The sequence below is a fragment of the Crassostrea angulata genome, chromosome 1 (genome assembly GCF_025612915.1).
Source record: "Crassostrea angulata isolate pt1a10 chromosome 1, ASM2561291v2, whole genome shotgun sequence".
NCBI classification, from domain to species: Eukaryota; Metazoa; Mollusca; class Bivalvia; order Ostreida; family Ostreidae; genus Magallana; species Magallana angulata.
The window spans coordinates 21,169,014-21,189,304 of NC_069111.1; the positions used below are offsets into that span (position 1 = coordinate 21,169,014).

At 34.0% G+C, this 20,291-nt stretch overlaps 1 protein-coding gene and 1 long non-coding RNA gene across 3 annotated transcripts; one reads left to right on the plus strand and one right to left on the minus strand.

Annotated features, from left to right (window-relative positions):
- Positions 1-253: 253 nt before the first annotated feature.
- Positions 254-17,300, minus strand: LOC128167397 (tRNA wybutosine-synthesizing protein 2 homolog). 2 transcript variants are annotated; one of them, XM_052833105.1, is made up of 6 exons: positions 17,036-17,300; positions 5,379-5,743; positions 3,309-3,459; positions 3,031-3,140; positions 2,089-2,246; positions 254-789 (listed from the first exon to the last, which is right to left on the minus strand). In XM_052833105.1, the coding sequence occupies exons 1-6, from the start codon at positions 17,152-17,154 to the stop codon at positions 286-288; spliced, it is 1,407 nt and encodes a 468-aa protein (XP_052689065.1). In that variant the 5' UTR covers positions 17,155-17,300; the 3' UTR covers positions 254-285. The 2 variants fall into 2 exon arrangements, with proteins under 2 accessions (XP_052689065.1, XP_052689071.1); XM_052833111.1 differs by having other exon boundaries at positions 17,041-17,104.
- Positions 6,415-13,659, plus strand: LOC128167518 (uncharacterized). Its single transcript, XR_008241240.1, has 4 exons — positions 6,415-6,661; positions 8,716-9,037; positions 10,259-10,367; positions 13,486-13,659. It is a non-coding gene; the product is annotated as an uncharacterized LOC128167518 (long non-coding RNA).
- Positions 17,301-20,291: the final 2,991 nt, after the last annotated feature.

The following is a 20,291-nucleotide window of genomic DNA, read 5'->3' on the forward strand; positions in this document are numbered from 1 at the left end:
AATTCTTCCACTGAATTTTTAATTTTAAAAAAGTTCATACAAATGAATTCATTTTGTTTTAAAAACAGGTTCATAAAGCGTATGCTCTTTCAGGTTTAATTCAAAAAAGTTACAACTATCTTGAGATAAAATGTTGATTTTTTTGTTTTTTTTACGACCACCATATCGAAACTATTTAGACCATCATACAAGCCAATATCATCAATAACGAAGACAGATATCGTATATGAATGTATATAAATTAAAAACAACACAATTTTTAATGAATTTAATGTATAACATTTGCTATCCTGGTACAGGTCTACACTCAATGTCCACCACTAAATGATCAATATGTGGTGCGTACGACTTCACGTGTTCGATGTGTAGAACCTTCGTTTGCCAAATGTGAGGGGTATGAAGTCTCTCAAGAATAACTCTGATCTTTGATGAGACCCCCAAAGACCAATCCCTCCATATCTCCTTTGTCGAGTTTGGCTGAGTTTTTGCTGCTAAATCTGAACAGTTCAAACAATTGCTCAAACATGTATCAGTAGAGTTTGTGAGATTTCTTTCTGAGACTTTCATTGAATCTATTCCGTTTTCAGTGCTGTTTGAGCATTTTACAATCTCAGATTCATCACAGTTGCTACTGGATTTCGGTGTGGTTTTCCCGCTTTCCACATTGCCGTGTATGTGGAGAATTCCACCCGAACACCTCTTTAATGCCGCACACGCAGTTTCCCAGCCAGGCTCCGAGGATGGAATAAGCCCAAGGTTCACTCGATCAGCAACGTCTTTTGGACAGAGCTGTAGAATTAATAAATAATAGGATTAAAATATCTAATTAAAGAGGCTGAGTAGTCAACAAAGTAGCCATTAGATCTTCCTTAAATTTGTAATTATACATGCATGATTTTTTAAGCAATAAACTATTATTTAGTCAAGAAAAAGTCCATATATTTTAGCGTTAGAATTTCCAACATATTCCTTTTATCTTTACACAGGAATCTTCTATATAGGAGATCAATATAGTCTAAAAATGGCCACAACCATCTAGCCGTCTTAAGAAAGGCACTTGTTTGAGATATTTTGTTTGATGATGATATCGGTAAATCCAGAAAAAAGTCACAGTGGTCGGATAAAATATTGAGAAATTATATGAATAAAAACATAAAGTCAGAGTAAAATATTGTTTTAATCTGAGATTTTGTTTTATTGATTTAAGTTGTTGTTTTACTTTGACTTTGTGTTTTTATTCATTTAAGCTCTCTCTCTCTCTCTCTCTCTCTCTCTCTCTCTCTCTCTCTCTCTTCATGTATATATAACACAGGTATTATGCAATAACCGTTTATAATATTACGTAAAACTAAGTGTTCAAGATATATTCTGTGCAGAAGGAAGCAATTCCATTCCATTTACTTCCTTTTATTAACAAATGTGCCTCCCACCCTATAGCGTTTAAATAATGCTTTTAAACTCCTAAAATTGTCCAATACATCATTTGAGTACCAAAACAAAACAGGGAAGCAAATTGTGCGAAGGTGGTTTTTTTTTTACAACCCAGACATAACAAATGACTGATCAGTTGAAAACAGCAAAAACTACTTGTAAGAGTGCATGAGGCCTTCTCTCAACGATAAATAAGCGACGATTTTCGTTATGAACTGCATATAGCTTTGCTAATGCACATCATGTATCATGCCAAGAAAGCATCTTCAGTTTGTAATGCTGTCAAACACAAACAAAAAACTTGTCCAAATTCAAATACTAGTATATTGATATCACGAAAGTGCATTTATACAGTTATAAATGCAGCTGGTGATTATGAGGTATATATATAGCAAGGGTGTCGTAGGTACGCAATCTTTAACAAACACGGAACGTCGATGCTGTGTCTTAATTCTCATCTGATATTCTGTGAATTTATTAGAATCACGGTGGCTGAAATTTCATAGGTCAAATTAACATTCCCATCAAATACAAAGCGTTAGTTATTATTTTATATCCATACAAATAATCCAAAACTTAAATAAATAAATTAATAACAATCCACGAAAATTTCCCCCCTCCTCCAACGTACTTAAATTATTTCACAGTACATATTACCTGTCTATTGTCTCCGAAGTGGACCACGCACCTGTCTTCCACCCCGTTCAGACGAAGGTTCTTTCTCAGCGCCTCCACAGCATCCGGGTTCCACTCGCAGGCGTGGAGACGGTCGGCTCTGGCGTGGACTAGATAAGGCAGGGTGAAATATCCAATACCTGCCATATACAGAAAATTCTTGTTAGACAATCCAAATGCGCCAAGAACTCATTCAAAACTTTTGGTTAAATCGTACAGTTTAACAAAAACAAAAATACATATAAAACATACCATAGAAATGTATATATTAAAAAGGAAGCTGGTATGCATTATTCACTTTACTTTATCAAGTTAAATCTTGTTTTTATTAATGATGGATAAAATGGTGAACCATGATTCCAACCAGAAGAGTTTAATTAGGCCCAAATTAATAGATACTTCCGCATTGTAGCTTAAAGCAGTAACATAATTCAAGAGGACGAAATAAGCTGACTAGAAAACACAAATTATTACAAGTACTTAAAATGCATTTTGGCATGTAAAATATCTGAATTATTGGAAAAGCATCTCAAACAATCACGAACTGGTATGTTGTTTTTGTACATGTATGTGTAAACATTTTAAAAAAATTAAATTTAAATAAACAAAAAAGAACTCGAGATATATAGGTAGGTTAAGTCCGATGCCTTTATATTTATAATTTGTCTTCGTTTGGTCTCGTACATGTGCTGTCAGCTTAATAGATGTTGTAGTATGCAGAGGCACCGTAAGGTCACCAAACCCTAGGACAATTCAGATTAAACTTTCTTAACATGAAAACTGATTTTTCTTTTTAAAAATTTGAGTGTGCATTTTAGTTATACTTAAGATTAAGATTTAGATTTAATCTAAAATATTTATTATCACAATAGCAATGGCAAAATTGGTGGCAATAAGCGATATGCTTGCCCACCAGTCACTTACCAGCATAGAGATCAACAACGGTTTCGTTCTCACAGTGAAAGCGGGATACTCGAAGCTTCTCCGTAACATTTCCCGCGGAGAACATGCACTTAGTTACATCATACGTATACCTGTGTATAAAATCACATCATACAATGTATGTCATACATGTATCTCTCTTTAAATCCGTTACATTATCAAGGTTTTTCACATTTATAAGTAAAAAACCCTTTAAACAACTGAAATCAATCTTAATATCAGAACAAACTTTGATGAAACATCCCCCCTTTCACACAGACCTTATTCCATTGTCCACGTGTTCCACCCAGCCGTCCTGACCCAGAAGCAGACGGACACTTGGGGTCCGGTAGCCATTAGAAGCAATGCTCCCTTTCTGCGCCAATCTGTCACAGGAGAGAACCTCGGCAATCAGGCGCCAGATATCGTCACCTGTAAATATCAAACACGTGAATGTCAAAGATATTTGCAGCAGGCGTCTGTATACAGATACCTGTAGTTGCCAGAACATTCATCTCCTATTCTCAACAATGATATCAACCCGTCTTTTGACAAAGACACCTGCAAAAGAATCGTCAAAGCAGCCGATCCATCTACCTATGTATGAAAACGATGCCTATAATGGATGTCTATTTATAGTTATCAGAGTATCCGACTTTTGTTGAAGATGTACCTGAATACTTTTATATTTTTGCTTAGAATCTCGTCGGATTTTCTAGTTAAAAAGCCTTTGAGTGGTTATTTATGAATGAGTTTGCATGATCTTAGAGCTAATTAAGGAGTATGAAAATTGAATTTGCGTCATACTCATAGCGTCTTTAAACGCTAATCACGTTTATACACTCTTTAGTCTCGCCTTTCTATCAACTTACGAGTATACATTCAGTGTGTCTAAATTCCTGTTTCAAAAATAAATAAAGACTTCCTATTTTTCTCTGATACGTAAAAATGACTTTTTAATGCCCTCATCAAGTTCATAATGAGGATGAAGATCAATACACTATCAGAATTAGGGATGTCACCCTAATTATAATCCGAGAGATGCAACCAGTCATAAAAGTCTGCGCCGAGAGCCTGCTCAAGAATGAAATCGCCGGTAATGTGCCTCCATTACGGGAAAGAAGCGCCCCAGAGGAGGTTTATTGGGTTGTGAAAGAGAAACAATGGAAAAGCATTACCCCCTGATGACAGAAGTTAGGGTCGTCAGCCTATACGTACACTCTTTGCATGCCGTTCATCTACTTCCTGAGTTCTCTCCAGCATTCTGACTTTTATTACGCGTTAACCAATTTGTCTTTGCGTTAACTTAACATGCAGTTTTTGTTGGGATTTTGTTTTTGTTTTGACAAGATTACCTAACCACGTCTTATTCAATTTATCAGCCTTCTCTCTAACAGTATATTTTTTGTATTTTCATTTTCTTTGGCATCTTTATGAAATAAATAAACCTAACGTACTTTAACGACATTATGCAACATGCGCCTTTGAAGTTCCTCTTTGGAAAGCGTTTTGTTTTCAAAAAAGCTTTTAAGTTGTTTAAATTTATCCCCCTATAATTGATACTTGCGAATTTAATTTTTCTATTTACAGATTTCTGCAATCAATTTAAAAAAAAAATTTGATGTCGAATATCTAATTGCAATGTACATGTCGTGACTCAAGTGTTAAGTGTTAAACACAATCAGAGCTTTACACTGTTACGATACATTGCATAATATTCTAACACTATATTTTGTACTTTTACATGCTAACATGTACGCACAAATTCTTCCCGCTCGTTCACATTAATAAGATTTTTTTTTCATCAAATTTCATCCCAGAGAGAAAAACAATTCGTTTTTTTTTTAAAAGATGAATCTTTTTACGGAACTCGAATACCTTTAAGAATTAAAAACCAAATCAGAAAATTAGTCCTTTAGATTCATTGGTTGCTGGAGGGAGGTTTGAAGTTTAAGATTATCATAATAAGTAAAAATTTGCAAAATATGCATCAACTTAGATTGCTGTAAACAAATTAACGTAGTTGCAGCCAGCCAAAGTAATCTCAGTTATGATCTTTTGTTCTAAAGAGGTTAAAAATTGAATAGCCATGTTCTATTCAGAACGTCAGGTTCACTGAAATTTTGACAAAGGAACTTGCGACTTATGACAAAGCTTGAAAAAAGCTAAGTATGCATCAGATAGATCTATTAATCAACTAAAACCCTCAAAAATAATCTTCAGACATTGAAATACTAAGGAATATATAATGCGTTTAGAAATTTGCATTCAAATTAATTCCATCGGACGGAAACCAATTTCGAATTAGCCGGATGTTCTGGAGAGTTGACCGAGTAGACAAACAAGCTAACCGTACTGTCTCCAGAAGGGGTTCTGAAAGCAGGCGTCAATCATGACCAAGTCACCATGGCGCTCCCAGCGCCTCGGTATGTCTGATCTCAGATCCTCCATCAGTTCTGCCCCGCCATGATCTCGGAGAAACTTGTCTATGGCTGAAACTATTTGTTGGTAAGGGGAGATGATTTGATTCTTCTTAGAAGCGGGTAGTTGTATTTGGACGATTTTCCAATCTACGGGATTCTCTAGTAACATTGCATCCCTTAGTTTTTGTTCCAGGTTTTGTCCGAGGTCCAAGACTGGAAGTACGACATGGCCATCTTCTGCACTTTTGGAACGTCTGCTTGAGTCGTAGAGACCACTGCTTTGCAAACTCTTCCTGAAAAGTATTTTTAATGTTTAGATTTATAATTCTGAAAGACAACACCTTTATTAGGCGAATAAGGCCAAAGAAAAATTGTTTTGAAAACCATTTCTTGATATTGGATAAAATTACGATAAAAATTTAATTCATTTATGCCGGTACTTGATTGATTGCACTAACAAATGAAGTTCTACAAAAATTACACTTTGCGTACATGTACACAGTAATAAAAAATCTATACATTCGAACTAAAATGGAATGAGGAAACACTTTGCAAAAATATATGATGACGCGATTGATTAATGAAAAAAATATATACTGTTTGTGATCTTTTTTTGTTTTCTTCTTTTTATTCCTGGTTAAAATCTATTCACCTTAAAATCCTTTTGAAAATTGTTAGGATTTGCTTATTTTGCTTTTTTTTGAAAGGTTTCAATGATAAAAATCTAAACGAAGAATAAGGAAGTTCTACGCAAATAACCCTATGTTTGTAAATACAATATTTGTGAAAATGAATTACTAAAATCCTGCAGGGAAATTGTAAAAACAATGTTTTTGGACAGCTAAGCCGATCGAGAGGGAAATGCACTACATGTAGTCATAATGTGGGGCCATAGTTTCTCAAACAAGGAACACCAAGCTGGGGATAAGGAAACGCGGTCCGATCAGACCCAGTCAATCTGCAGCGCATTGTAATGTGTACTTAGATCAGCTTATACTAAGAACTGTGTCCACACAAGATTATACGCTTTTTGGTCAAGACAAAGTACAAAAATCAAAGTCTAAGCTACATGCAGGGGGATGTCTATCCCGTTCTATCATAATATACAAATGATTCACTTCCGCTGAGAAAGCCGGATATTGCTCTCCCCATTACACACAGAGTTCACGCACAGGCAGCGACCGACGCCTTACTAGAGCATCATTCATCAGGTATGTGTACAGTTCTACTTCAGTATCAGTTTTTTAATTTTTTTTTTTGACAAAATGTTATTTGTAAGCTATTACATCTAAAAAAAAAAAAAATAATAAGATTATATATTTATTGATAATGAATATGTTTGATGTCGGAGTTCTTCGTCTAGGATAAGACAGAACCCTGGCAATTTTCTCTGCACTTTTTGGAGACTGGTTAAAGAAATCTTTAAAAACAACAACCCAAATTACCTACAATAGAGTGTTCATGCTTGATGTCTACATCTATTAACCTGCGTTTATTATAAAAAAAATAAATAAAAATATTCTCAAAATTGTTTTGTCATGATGCTAAAAAAAATTACAATATTAACAGCACTTACAATATTTTGAAGGGGAATAACGACTATACGTTAAGCCAAAATCTGCACACACGTACAGAAGCTGGTATTTTTTTTTCAACCGAGAGTCAATTTAGATATACTTCTCGCCAAGTGGTTAAGCAATATTTGCACTTGTAATTAGAGCATCAAACACTGGTTGAAATATTTCAATTCCCAAGATGGGGCGCGTTATATATACTACTATTCCATCGTAGCCACATATTGTGGACACTGGAGTAATGAGCACCATTTCAATTTTCTTCGAGGTTGTCGTTTTGGGTTGGGTTGGGTTCAGAAAATATTTCCCTACTTTTCGCACAATTAGGGGACTTTTCAGTTATTTATTTCACCTTTTACTTACAATTTTTTATTGCACCCCCCTTCCGCCTCTTATAACCAAACTCTCAAAGACGAAACTTTGTATGGAACATGAATATAAAATGAGGTATATCACCGAAAAAAAAAGATTATTTTTTTTACATAAAGATTAAAAAAATATATATGGTTCCAAATGACGTATTCTGATTGCACACATAAGATAAAATATAGGGTGCTAGTTAAAAGCATGCAGACTAAGCAAAAAACAAAAATCATAAATAACCCAGCCAGGCTCAGAATTATTATCTTCCTCTTGACAATAACGGATTTTTCATACCATATGTTCAATTTTGTTAAAAAGAGGAGGGGATGCTTAGAAGACACGGTGAAAGGCGGGAAGACACAACGATAGTGCAAAAAAAAAAAGATGCTAATCATAGAAAGTTCATACATATTCTCTTTCATGTCGTAAAAACTTCGATCTCGGCGCTCTTGTCTAATGACGTATGTTTATCTGATGTAGACATTGATACAGAAAATCAAAAAAAAAATGGCAATGATATCAGTTTTCAACAGGCTTTCCAGAACCAAAAATAATTAACTGCGAGTTCGCATGAATTGTACGAGACTTCAAAAAATATCCATGACATGAAAGTTGAAACGAAAAAAGAAAGTACCATATCTCTATCAGTTTGCACTCTTAAATTTAAAAGTATTTTATTTTAAATTTTAATTCTTGAGTGGTATGTAACAAGCCGTTATCATATGCCGACCATTGTTTAAAATTCAAATACGTCAACGTTAATGAAGAAACCATTAAAGCGATGGCTTTAATTCGGATAAATGGCGCTTCCATTCCTTTTTCTTTTATAAAAATAAAGAGGAAATAAAGAATTAGCCATTAAATCCCGAAAGTAGTGTGGGCTAAGTATGAATAAACATGGGGCATAGCAATCAGTGATAATGATGTTTAACAAGTTTCCTAGCAAGGTCTAATGGAATGGAAGGAAGGACAGTAAAGCAACTTGTCCTGATAAAATGGATGCATTTGGATGATTAATCAACCTTTTTTTTCTTACTCTTTTTTCGGTTACGTGTGTCTTAATTCTTTGTCTTCCCGTTGTTGTGCTTTCGTCAAATGGTAGCTGTCTCTTAATATATCTTCATGATCGATTTTCTTTAATTTGTGTCTGCAACATTGTAAAATTCATACGGAATTGTGCCTGTTGGCAGACGCGGCGTTCAAATTACAAGGCGATCTAATTTTACAATATCTGCGTTATATGCCGTGGCTTTGGGGGGAAATCCCGTGATTATTGGTGATTGAGTGAAACAGGTAGCCACGTCATATTCATCCATATCTCTTTACAGCCTTCTTCTCCTCATCGCCGTGGACCAGCTCGCTGCACTACTGCACATGCGCAGAGTTTGACCACTAAGGACCCCACGCAACAGTCGTACATATCAACCAGCTATAAAAAGTGTTAAATATTGTATAGCAGGGGTGAAAATTTTTTTAAAACATCGCCATCACTCTGGTCGGGAAATTTGTTTTTCTACCTTGGATGTTGAATTGAATTCGACCCAGTTACAATATGCCGATTAACCAAGTCCAAAACTTGCAGAAACAGTTAGCCCAACTCAAGGAAGAGGCCAAAGTCAACAGGATACCCGTATCTGAAGCCGTCAAAGAGTAAGTATACCTCACAGCATTCAGTTACTTCATTATCTGATGCCGCAGATCACTTCGTATATAGGGACTTCATTTACCATTAGCGGACATATTTACTAATGTCGGTATATATATATACACATTTCTCTGCGTATTCGGACAATAATATTTGAACATGTCGATCCGAAACACGCATTTGATTCTTTCCTGAGACCAAAATCTTGTACATGTTATTATTACACGGACTTATAATCAAGAGCATTAATTAGGAGACAATGTTATTTTAGGAGGTTTCGTTTAGAAAACGGAAGACAATACAATTGGTTTCTTAGCGACATTCCAAGCAGTCTCTCCAATTGAAAGTTTAACTTGATTGGCGTCCAGAAAGCATGATTAATTAGAGCATTTCACTGTCGTCTCCTAATCCGAGCTATTTTGTTGACGAACAGATGGAAGGTTGCAGTTTCCCAGGATTCAGTTGATCGGCTTATAACTGATTCAGTGCCCCGCAATTACGTGCTTGACATGCCGACACGTATACTAGTATATACATACATATACGTCATCTGATACAATGAGTTGTGCAATGCAATGCGTAATATCAATCGATCAGTTAAACTGTCCTTTTAAGACAAATTATACATATGGCTCATTTTGTAAAGAAAAAAAAAGGTCGCACGCACTAATAAAAAAGCTCTGATCTGCTTTATTTGCCTCATACGTGCACAATTTGGCGGTAGAAATTAAAAGGATACAAAATGTGAGATATTCAATTTTACAAAAAAATTACAACCCGAAAAGTTCTGTTTCTGTAACACTGCAATATGATAAAATTATGAATATTATTGTATGGATCTGCTGCTAATCTCTTGGAAGAAGCTCTGATTCAGCATTAAAAAGCCATGCAGGGAGTTCCTGTGTTTACAGTTTATTTTTTAAATTTAAATATGTGTTCTTAAAGAATATTCAACTTCTAAAGCAGAATAATTCCAAATCTGCTATCAGCTTTAAAGTCTAAGAGGTTGAAGCATGGTATGACGTCAATGCAAAGATAAAAATGGTGTCAAAAGCAGTCGCTGGAACGGTTTGATCTGTTATCTTCCAGCATTCAAATCAAATACAGACATCACAAGTGCTAAGATTAATTCTGAAAAAAGCATGTCGTACATTTAAAATAAAATATCGTCCACTTTATAACTGATTGCACTTTCAGATTCGTTTCTGTTTTCTTTTTTTTTTCAGCCTTCTAAGCTACATCAGCCAAAATATACACGAAGATTCCCTCGTAAATGGCATTAACCAATCCAATAATCCGTTCATTCCCAAAAGTCCATGCAGCATCATGTGAACGGTAAGACCATGGCATTGTTTTTGCATGTAGCGCCATTTTTTTCTTTAGAGGAAATGGCGCGAACTCCTCTTTCTCTTATATGAAGCATCAAAAGTGTAAAGATCAAGTTATAAAAGATGACTGTGTATAGAGAGTCAGCTAAAAGTACCAAATAATGTAAAAATAAGACCAAGATACCGGTGTGTTTCTGGCTAGGAACGAGTAAAGGTAATGGAATTTACATGAAGACATACGTAATGATAAATTACATTTCCATGTAGTACCATGTTAATATGTACTACGGCATCGTACTTCTGTGTAGGAACATGCAAGACATGTGTTATTATAATATATTCCCTAGTAAGCAACTTGTCCTATGTAGTCTTTCAAATAATAAGAAGACGTATGAAACAGAGGGCTTAACACGCCGGCGAACATTGAATGCATTAAATAAGTCACGAACATGCCGAAGTACGTTGGTACATGTTCAGGTATTATAGGCTACTGTAAGCTGAATGCGCACTAAAATTGGACGGTTTTTTAAAACACATTTAAAATAAAGGATAAAGAGATTCTGTGTCAGTACGATAAAGCTTAACTAAAAATGATGATTCTGGGTCGAAAAAAAAAACTTCGCTTTCACATTGTATCTGATATCGACGTTCGTTTTAATAACACGTCTCTCATAATTTCAACGTCAGTTTTGATAAGTAAACGTTATACATGCGTTCCACTTCAGTCAAACACCCCGAAATACACTGTGTACAATCTGTCATAAGCATGAAGACATTATGTATGCGCTAGAGGAAAGTTTATGATATGTAACAGATAAGCTTACAATATGTTAATTGTTCGTTGAAAGCCTTAATGTGGCTTCTTTTCATTTTTCAAAACAGAACTTCAGCGCATGCTAGCGCGTTTGATTAAATATTTCAAACGTTGGTATGGAATGCATGTTATAAGTTGTCTAAAATATTTGGACCTTAGAAAACTTCAATTTTAGACAACGATGTGGTGGGACACGGGAGGGGGGGGGGGGGGGGCTTGAGGGGGAAATGGTCTCTTCTAAGAAGTTAAGTGTCTTCTCCAAGACAAACTTTAAAAAAAAATTAACATGAGCTGCAGATACAGTACATATTGTCCATCAGTAAAATATTCTGGTTCTAATGCACCAAAAGATTTTCATTGTTTTCTTACGGATGTATAAAATTACATTTTTGACAAATAATTATTTGAATTAATCTCATTGCAATAAAAGTTTTAAACAAAAAATTCTAGTCATGTATTCTAACATTTTTGCATAAATTACCCCCTCCCTTCCCCTTCTTTGCATAAATACAGGAATATTTTGCTTTGGATTTGATTAAAAGATTTCCTACAGCAGGAAACAAATAAAACTTTAGGAAATTTTAACAAATAATTTATCTCCTTAAATGCAAAAAAATCAACTGAAGTATTTCCTAGAATTATCTGAACTTGGCCACTCGAACTCACTTGACCTAATTTCACTCATAAAACAAATTGTAGGTGTGATAAACGTTCTTGATGCTGTACTTTTTTTAATGTAAGAGAGGTGCAAGTTTATTTTGCTCTCTGAATTTGTAGGAAAGAATAAAAAATAGAAGCAGCATACTTAACTGGGCTGCTAGCAAGTAGAAGAAACATAAAAATGATCATTAAAGTCTTGAAGAAATAATCAAACTTCAAATGCTACAAGAATACCTGCATTAGAGATAGCAAATAGATTTCAGATGTCATAGTTCTCTTCATAAATGATTCTGTTCTATCATTCTGTATAAAAATGCAACAGGATGTAATACATCGGTTAATCGTCAAAGGGTAACATGTATATATGTAAATACACAAAAAAATCCCATTACAGATTATGTAATACACAAGTAAAGAAAACTTCAAATGACAATACTTCTTTGATGAACATGATTTGCAACTCTGGACCTCATGATAAAGTGATTTGATGATGTACAATCCAGTTACCGTGACTCATTAGTCAAATAGACAAACTTTAATATCTGAATATCTGAAAGGACTCTAATCAGTAATGATGAAGCAACTTTTTAAAGAATATCTTATTGGTCTCCTAATTAGTCAGTATGCACAATTATCAATTTAAATCATCTTTCCAAACCAAACCAAACTCTCTCTCTCTCTCTCTCTCTCTCTCTCTCTCTCTCTCTCAAATCTGGTTGTGTATTTTCCTACTGACCACATTACATGCAAAATGATATATTTTCTACAATTTGGAAAATGGGAAGCTATGAGAAAAATGTTCAGAAGATCATCTAGTGTATATTAGCTGTTACTGTACTTAAAGTTACAGACAAGATGTTTTATAGATGTATAGGACTTCAAAAGCAATCATGTACATTGCTACTTGATACAGGATCTATGCACTTGAATACATTTAATCACATCCTTGTTTTGAATTAGTAGCTTATGATGAACACAGCCAATATGTTATGTTTTCTTTTATTCAATATACAACTACTGTGTTAGTTCTTCTTATAAAACTATATTTTTCAGATGCATGTACAATTTTAATTTATGTATGAAGAATGTGTGTCCAGGAATAAATTTAGAGAAACAATTATCCAGACATTATTAGTAAAATCTGGTACCATGCATATCAATAAGTTTTCAGTTTCAGTAATTTTCTCAGAAGTTTCAGACACTTCCACACAGACAGAAACTCTACCATTCAGTCATTTGAAGGGTGACTGAAAGGTAACAAAAAGGTGACTGAATCGCATATCTCTGCATATTCAGTCATCTTTCCAAATCCTCCAGTCAACAATCAGCTGACCGAATGCCATTTGGCATGGCTTCATCTTAAGTTGTAAACAAAAAATCAAAATCAGATTGTCCAGAAAGATTCAATATTCATTTTTATACATGTACAAGCATAATGGTGTATTTGTTTGCTACCTCCAGACCTGGTCCAGGATATCTCCAGCGTCTACTTGCAATTTGGAAAGTAGACAATGGAGATCTGAGATCTCCATTCATACTGCAAATGAGCAAACTAGGATTACTCTTGCAGCTCTCCAATCAACCAAACGAATACACAAAGTTTGAGAATTGGTCCATAGAAAGTTTTAAATAAACGTTTTGTCTATTTCAGATGACAGGTTACCATTTCCTTCCATCCACACACAGAACCATGAGGAGCCACCATTGTGATTTCAGTAGACCTCCACAAGTCTCTGTGATTCATGTCTTTGTTTTGTATAGATATAGGAATACACTTTTTTCTTGTTCTCTTTGGTCCTAGATTTAAATAAACAGTATGAATGACTTTTCTGTTGTTGTACAGTAGTTATGCCCCTTACTTCCCCACACATCTGCAATATAGTGTATTTGAATCCATGTATATTGGGTTCATCCCTATTGCAGGGGTAAAATTTACATACAGTTAAATTAAGAACAGAGAAAATGGTGTAAAATATGTTCTGTTCTATTGTCCTTAATAAAATATTTAATCTTGGAAAATTGTTTTTTCTTCTTGACTTATGCTACATGTATCAACCAAGTCAGTTTTCTACACACAGTGCATACAATGCAGGAAAATATTTTGAATTACTGGTATAAAAGGGTAACAAAACCCTCAACTGCTTATACGGATACCACTGGTAAAATCCCATGGTCAATCTTGGAAATACTTATTAACTGTAGACTATTGCTTAATTATTGAATGTTTCTGGTTTTCATGAATATATTCATTATTGTCAGTACATGTACAGTGCATCATGTTATTAAATAAATGAAGCTGTTTTGTATAAATTTTTATCTGTCTACATATATGTAATATGTCATTAGTGATGTCTTTTTTTTTCTTTTTTTTTTTTTTACTAAAGTTGTCAAAAGTTAACATCACTCTTGTTACGGTAAACCACTATAGTGTATGGAGTTTGGTGATCCACGAGCTGTCAATCAATCTACTGTAAGTTTAGTTATTGGTAGGGCAACTTGAAAGGTGTACCAACAGAGCAATTTCTGCCACCGGAGAGACACACAAATTTTAAGCAATACAGCAATGTATGCACCTTTTTTTCTTTTAAGGGTCTTACTCCACCAAGGACTTATATTTTTACATATAACTTACTTTTATCCATTTTAATAAACTTAGTCAAAGGTAAATAACTCTTGATATGATTTCCTTTCTATGCAAGTCTAAAATAAAATACTATGATTTCTCTGACATCCTCAGTTGAATTTAAAAATTGTAGTTTTTTTTAAACAGTCTGAACAATGAAATTATATAACATATCAACAAGTTTTGTTAACAGATGCTTTTAGACAAAAGTGATTTTTGATGCTGAAAAACTGTTTCCATATACCTGGTACATTTTATCCTTATATTAATAACATAAAAGTAATTGAGTTATTGCAGCGCTCTTTTTCGACCTTGATCAGAGAATTGTGCAGGTATGGAAATAATTTGCAATTTACAGCATACAAAAAATTGTGTATGTTGTAGACTGATCAAACTTATTTACACACAGATTCCAAGAAATAAATTAGTACCATTTAATTTTTTAGGCAATTTAATACCGATATCATCACTTTATTTGCCCCAGAGTTTCTATTATATGCAATAACCGACCTCGGAAAATGAAGTATGTAAAATTCACGTGCACATTTTTTCAACTGCATCACTCCACTTTACAAGGCTGCAACTTTTTCACCAATACTTAACTGTAGATTCGTTTATTCAAATTTTTACAGACCAGAAGCTACAGACCTGCATCTTGGAGTTACCTTAAAATAAATTTTCAATTTTATCATAGTTCCAAATTGGGAAAATGATTGATGAACTTCAAGGACGACAAATATATTGAAAAAATGACTAAAATCAGTAATAGACAATAAATAATGTCTGTGAGGACTTAAATAATACATTATCTAGGTACATGTACCATACCTGCATATTAATAGGTACATATGAAGTACTCTTTAGGCACAGATAAAGTATGCCTATATGTACTTTTTTTTGGTATGGGCATGTATATGCATACATTCAGTCAGATTATCTCTGACACTATCTATATTTGCAAACAGTTTTGCCCTGGCCGTTTTGGATTCGCCCAGACACAGTTGTGTGTAAAGAAAGAGACATTGGAATTCATCCAGTAATAAATTTGCCTGCTGGCAAGGAGGGCAAAAGGGGCGAAAAAATAAAATGGGGATGAATATCTCCCTGTATACAGTACAGAGAGTGTAATACTTTCATAAAAACACGACCAATTGGAGGAGGACATGCAAATGACCTGCTGCTGAAGGAAGTTAGAATAAATTTTTTTTTAGATCATTAATAGTGTGGGTTCTAAGTTATGACGTATTGGAATGATAACCCCAGCCAAAGAGCACCTATAATGTAACTAGATATACAAGGTTGTTTTCTGGTCTGACCATAATTATTTTTTCTCCTATACTAGTTATTTACGATTTACAACAAACCAGAAGGTGGCATAGGGATTATTATGGAAGAAGATTATACATGTATTGACTAGCTCCTGTATTTGATGGTAAAATCCTGCCATTATAAGGATTACTCAAAACCTTGGTTGTGTTGTCTTGAAGGTTATAAACATTTAAGGTGGGAGGAGTGTAGTAGGTATGGCTCTACAGACCATGGATATTGACCTGGATAGCTCAGCAATAGACAGGAAATATAGAGGCCCAGGTTCAATTCCTACTGAGTCCAGACACAACCGTTCTCTGGCCTCAGCTACTACACTACAGGAGTTGGCAGTTTATTATTATAGTCTGTCCCAAGATATCTTTGCCGCATATTTCCTTAAATTATTCGATATTTATAAATACCTCTTGATTCAGACGATGTTCATCCAATAGTATGAAAAAATCCCAAGATTTCCCAAATGAAACGCCCCTTCTAGCTTGTCGAGTATCAATACACGGCTAAAAATAAAAAGTCTACTGGGTTTTTCCATTGCCAAAGAGATGAAGACACCCGGATGATAACGTTGAAAAATTGCGCAAGGTGTCCTGAGTACTTCCGAATAGAGAACAGATGTCAACATTCCCCATTATATATCTCCATTGGAAATCTGTTTTCGTTCCTGTGAATTTTTACGAGGGAAAAATGCTAATATGTGAATGAAGTTATCTTGGGAATTTTCCCTTTCATTGATTTTAATTGCATTCTGTCACAGGTATGTGTATTTTTATTGAAAATTGTTCAAATATACAGAGTAAATATCTTGGGACAGACTATAGTAATGGTTTGCAAAGTATATAACATCTATGATATCACGACGATCTTACATGTTATTTGCCTTGCAGAATCTGACTAAAAAGGCAGCAGACTCCTGTGATGCTCTATATAGCTATACTTGTACTCTACACTTTTTAATCTCTCACATATTCTATACTCAGTCTAGCGAATTTACGAAAATGATATTACAACATGTGAAGGCGATACATATATGATTAGTATATACGTCCTTGGTATTGGTTGAGTCATTCTTTAATGCTTGTTTTTTTCTTTGCAAGATAAAGACAGAGGAAATTCTAGATTACCTATTGTATACATTACATTTAATGAACATTTGATAGAATGGAAACATCATTGGCCATTATGCAATATTGAAAGTTTGATCATGGTCATTTTCCATATCATAGTTTTGTGAATATAAAATGCATGAACTTACCTAACCTGCTGTCCATGTTTTGCTGGTACACTCAACGCCAATTTCTTTCCTTCTCTGTTCATGGGCGCGGCCATCTTGCGTCTCGCGAGAACGAGATTTTCACAAAGAGAATCCATCATCGTCCCTTTGGAGGCTGTTCTGGCATTTCGATTTTAGAGAAACCCTTATCTTTAAAGATGTCTTCTCAGGTCCAGAGTTTGCAGAAACAATTAACACAACTTCGACAAGAAGCAGGTGTAAACAGAATTCCTGTGTCGGAGGCCATTCAAGAGTAAGTCGTCTGGATTTTTGTTTTATGAATCAAATCCACATGATCAATATATCATGGTGGTTTACAAAGTTAGTGCAGTCGTTTGACCAAGTTCCAAATAGGGTACAGATTTGGCGGTGTTGTTAATATTCACTGGTGTTATTTTGATATCTATTTTTTGCCGAAGTACACTATAGCCCTGCTGATATTAATTAATGCAATATTGCTGTATTTAATTTTTTTTCTAACAAATTACATGGGAAGCCATTTTACCAGTTTCAAATTAGCCAATGAGTTCTGAATAGCATAGCTGTTTCCATCAAAATCAAATGTGGATAGAAAAGTTCCGGCCATAAACACCGTCGATTGACCCTGTTGAGTAACAGGTTTGATATATACCACCCAGTTATTGGTAATTTTTTTATCATGTGCAGTTTGATTTGCACAGAAATAATAAACAAAATCATAGCATAATTTTGACTAGTTTTTAACATCCTATTACCTCCTAATAAAGTTGCAGCACCTCCACTTATCGTTGTTGTGGTAAAATATGATTTATTCAAGACTTAGAAAGTAGAAAGACTTTTAATAAATTTCAGAACTATTTGTTATAATCCATTCTTTCATTTAATGATAAATCTTAAAACAGAGGAAAACAAATTGATTATCTGTAACTCGTAAAATGTCGGCTCCATAAAATTATGCATCTACTTGCGTTTTTTTTTACATTAAATCCTGCATGCTTTTTGGGGTATGTTAAAATACATACCATATCACTTTTAATAAAAGATTTTAGAAATCTTGTTACAAGTGAAAATTTAAGGTGCCGACAGAAGATTTTATGCGCATATAAGTGTTGCAATAACCTTGATTTATTGCATAGCAAAAGTAGGTAGACTAATCTAAGACTAATATCGAATACATATATGACCACAAAAATGAAACCGCTACAGAATTTAAACAAGCATTTATAATAAGTGTTTATATTTGAGGTATTGATGTTTTTCTTTATCTTTTATTTTTATTAATTATTTTTTATTTACAAAGTAACTTAATATGAACAATTCAGAACTGGTCAAAATTTGGAACTGGTCAAATGACTGTATGTTCTAATGTAGTGATGCAAAATAAGATATAAAGTTTTTATGTCACAAAGTTTGTTTTTTGATTTATTTATAACAGTATTTTATTTGGATTGCATAATGCCTGCACAGTAGTCATCTGAGAAAAGATATGTAATATACATGTAGATCTACATACAAACAATTTACTAATTCATCATAGGTCCTGACTTCACGGACATTATCAGAGCTCTTATATAGCTGCAGAACTGTGGCTCTATGGGAAATTTGGCTTGACAGACTGTAGAGCTACTGTTCCATCAATAACTGAACACTTACTGTGCACAAAAAGTTGTGCATGGTTTTGGACTTATTATATTAATTATGGAATATATATTGTAAGAATTTTCATACTGAAAAATTCTTGAGATATAACTACTTGTTCATCAGTTTACCATAGCATCAAACATTTTCATAAACACCCTAACCAACCTCTGAAAGTGAAACATGTAAAATTCACCTCAGGATCTAGAGTCGCCAATATTTTACCTGCAAACAATCTACACTATTTTACTTTATGGGGCTGATGAGGGTGTTTAAAATAAAAGATATTCAGAGGCAAGCAAGGTCATCACATGTCTCAGGAATTTTGTGGTATCAAAATTTTCACAGAATATATTTCTAAAGACTTATGTCAGGTTAAAAAGTCTAAAACCATGTGCAACTTTTTTGTGTGCAATAAATATACGGTTCAGTTTTTTTAATGGTTGGAACTGTGTTCTGTTAATTGTTCAGATATCCAGATTTACTTTATCGATTCCCATGAATAGGTAGATTTGGTTTTTAGCATTAATTTATTTTTATTTAACATAAAGCTCATATCTGTTTTAATGCATTCAATTTTAATGCAGTGACAATATAAAAATTTGTAAGGTCTCACTATTATCATACAATACTAAATTTTCTCTCTTATCTATCTAGAGAATAACAAAATGTTTAATTTCCTTCTGTTGTTGGGTGTGCAAGTTTTGTGCAAGATTACTATTAGGTTATGTTTTTCGACCACTTCACTTCTGAAGATACTTGAAAATTTTGTAATAATTCACATTTCGAAGTTTACAAGGAAAATGATTGAAAAATTAGAGGTGAACTCCAGCCTATCATTGATTTAACTAAGTATTAAAATAAGAATCATTGTCTTTCATTTATGAAGTATGGGAGATATACCAGAGTGGTACCTGTGGGCTGTTTTACTAGGTAAAATGTCACATTTAGAATGTGAAGGAAGTTTAATACCCTACTTGTATGACATACAAGGAAGCTCAACCCAGCACAGCATGACTGAAAGTCGACAATACATCCTTAAGTGTTACAATGCCACAGATACGTAAAAACTCCTTTTGTACTTTTAACCTTTCAAAACAGAGAAGTTGTAATTTATAAGTACAAAAGTCTATGGACAATTTAAAAACTTAACATCAACAACACTTCTAACCCCCATCTCCAAAATTAATGGATCAAACTACTTTTATTGAGCCAGAAATGTTTTCTTAGATGTAAAAAACCAATTTTTATGATTTTCCATTTCAGCATCCTAAGCTATACCAACCAACATGCTCAGGATGATGCTTTAGTGATTGGAGTGAACCAGTCAGAAAATCCCTTCAGGGAGCCCAAACCATGCTCCATATTGTAGAGGTAATAGACTGTACACACATAAAATGTTAAGGTAGCAACATGTATAATACATCCAGTGCAAACCTACTCACTGACAGATTGAAATATTTATCAAAAGGAAGTTATAAATTAGAAATTTTGTATGTTTAAAGGCAGTAACCTTTTACAGAGAAATTTGAAAGTTGATGCTAAAATTAAATTGTACCTTTTGGGGTTTTTAAGCCTGCAATAAATGCTCAAGATCTCTCTTTATCAAATGTTCAAATAA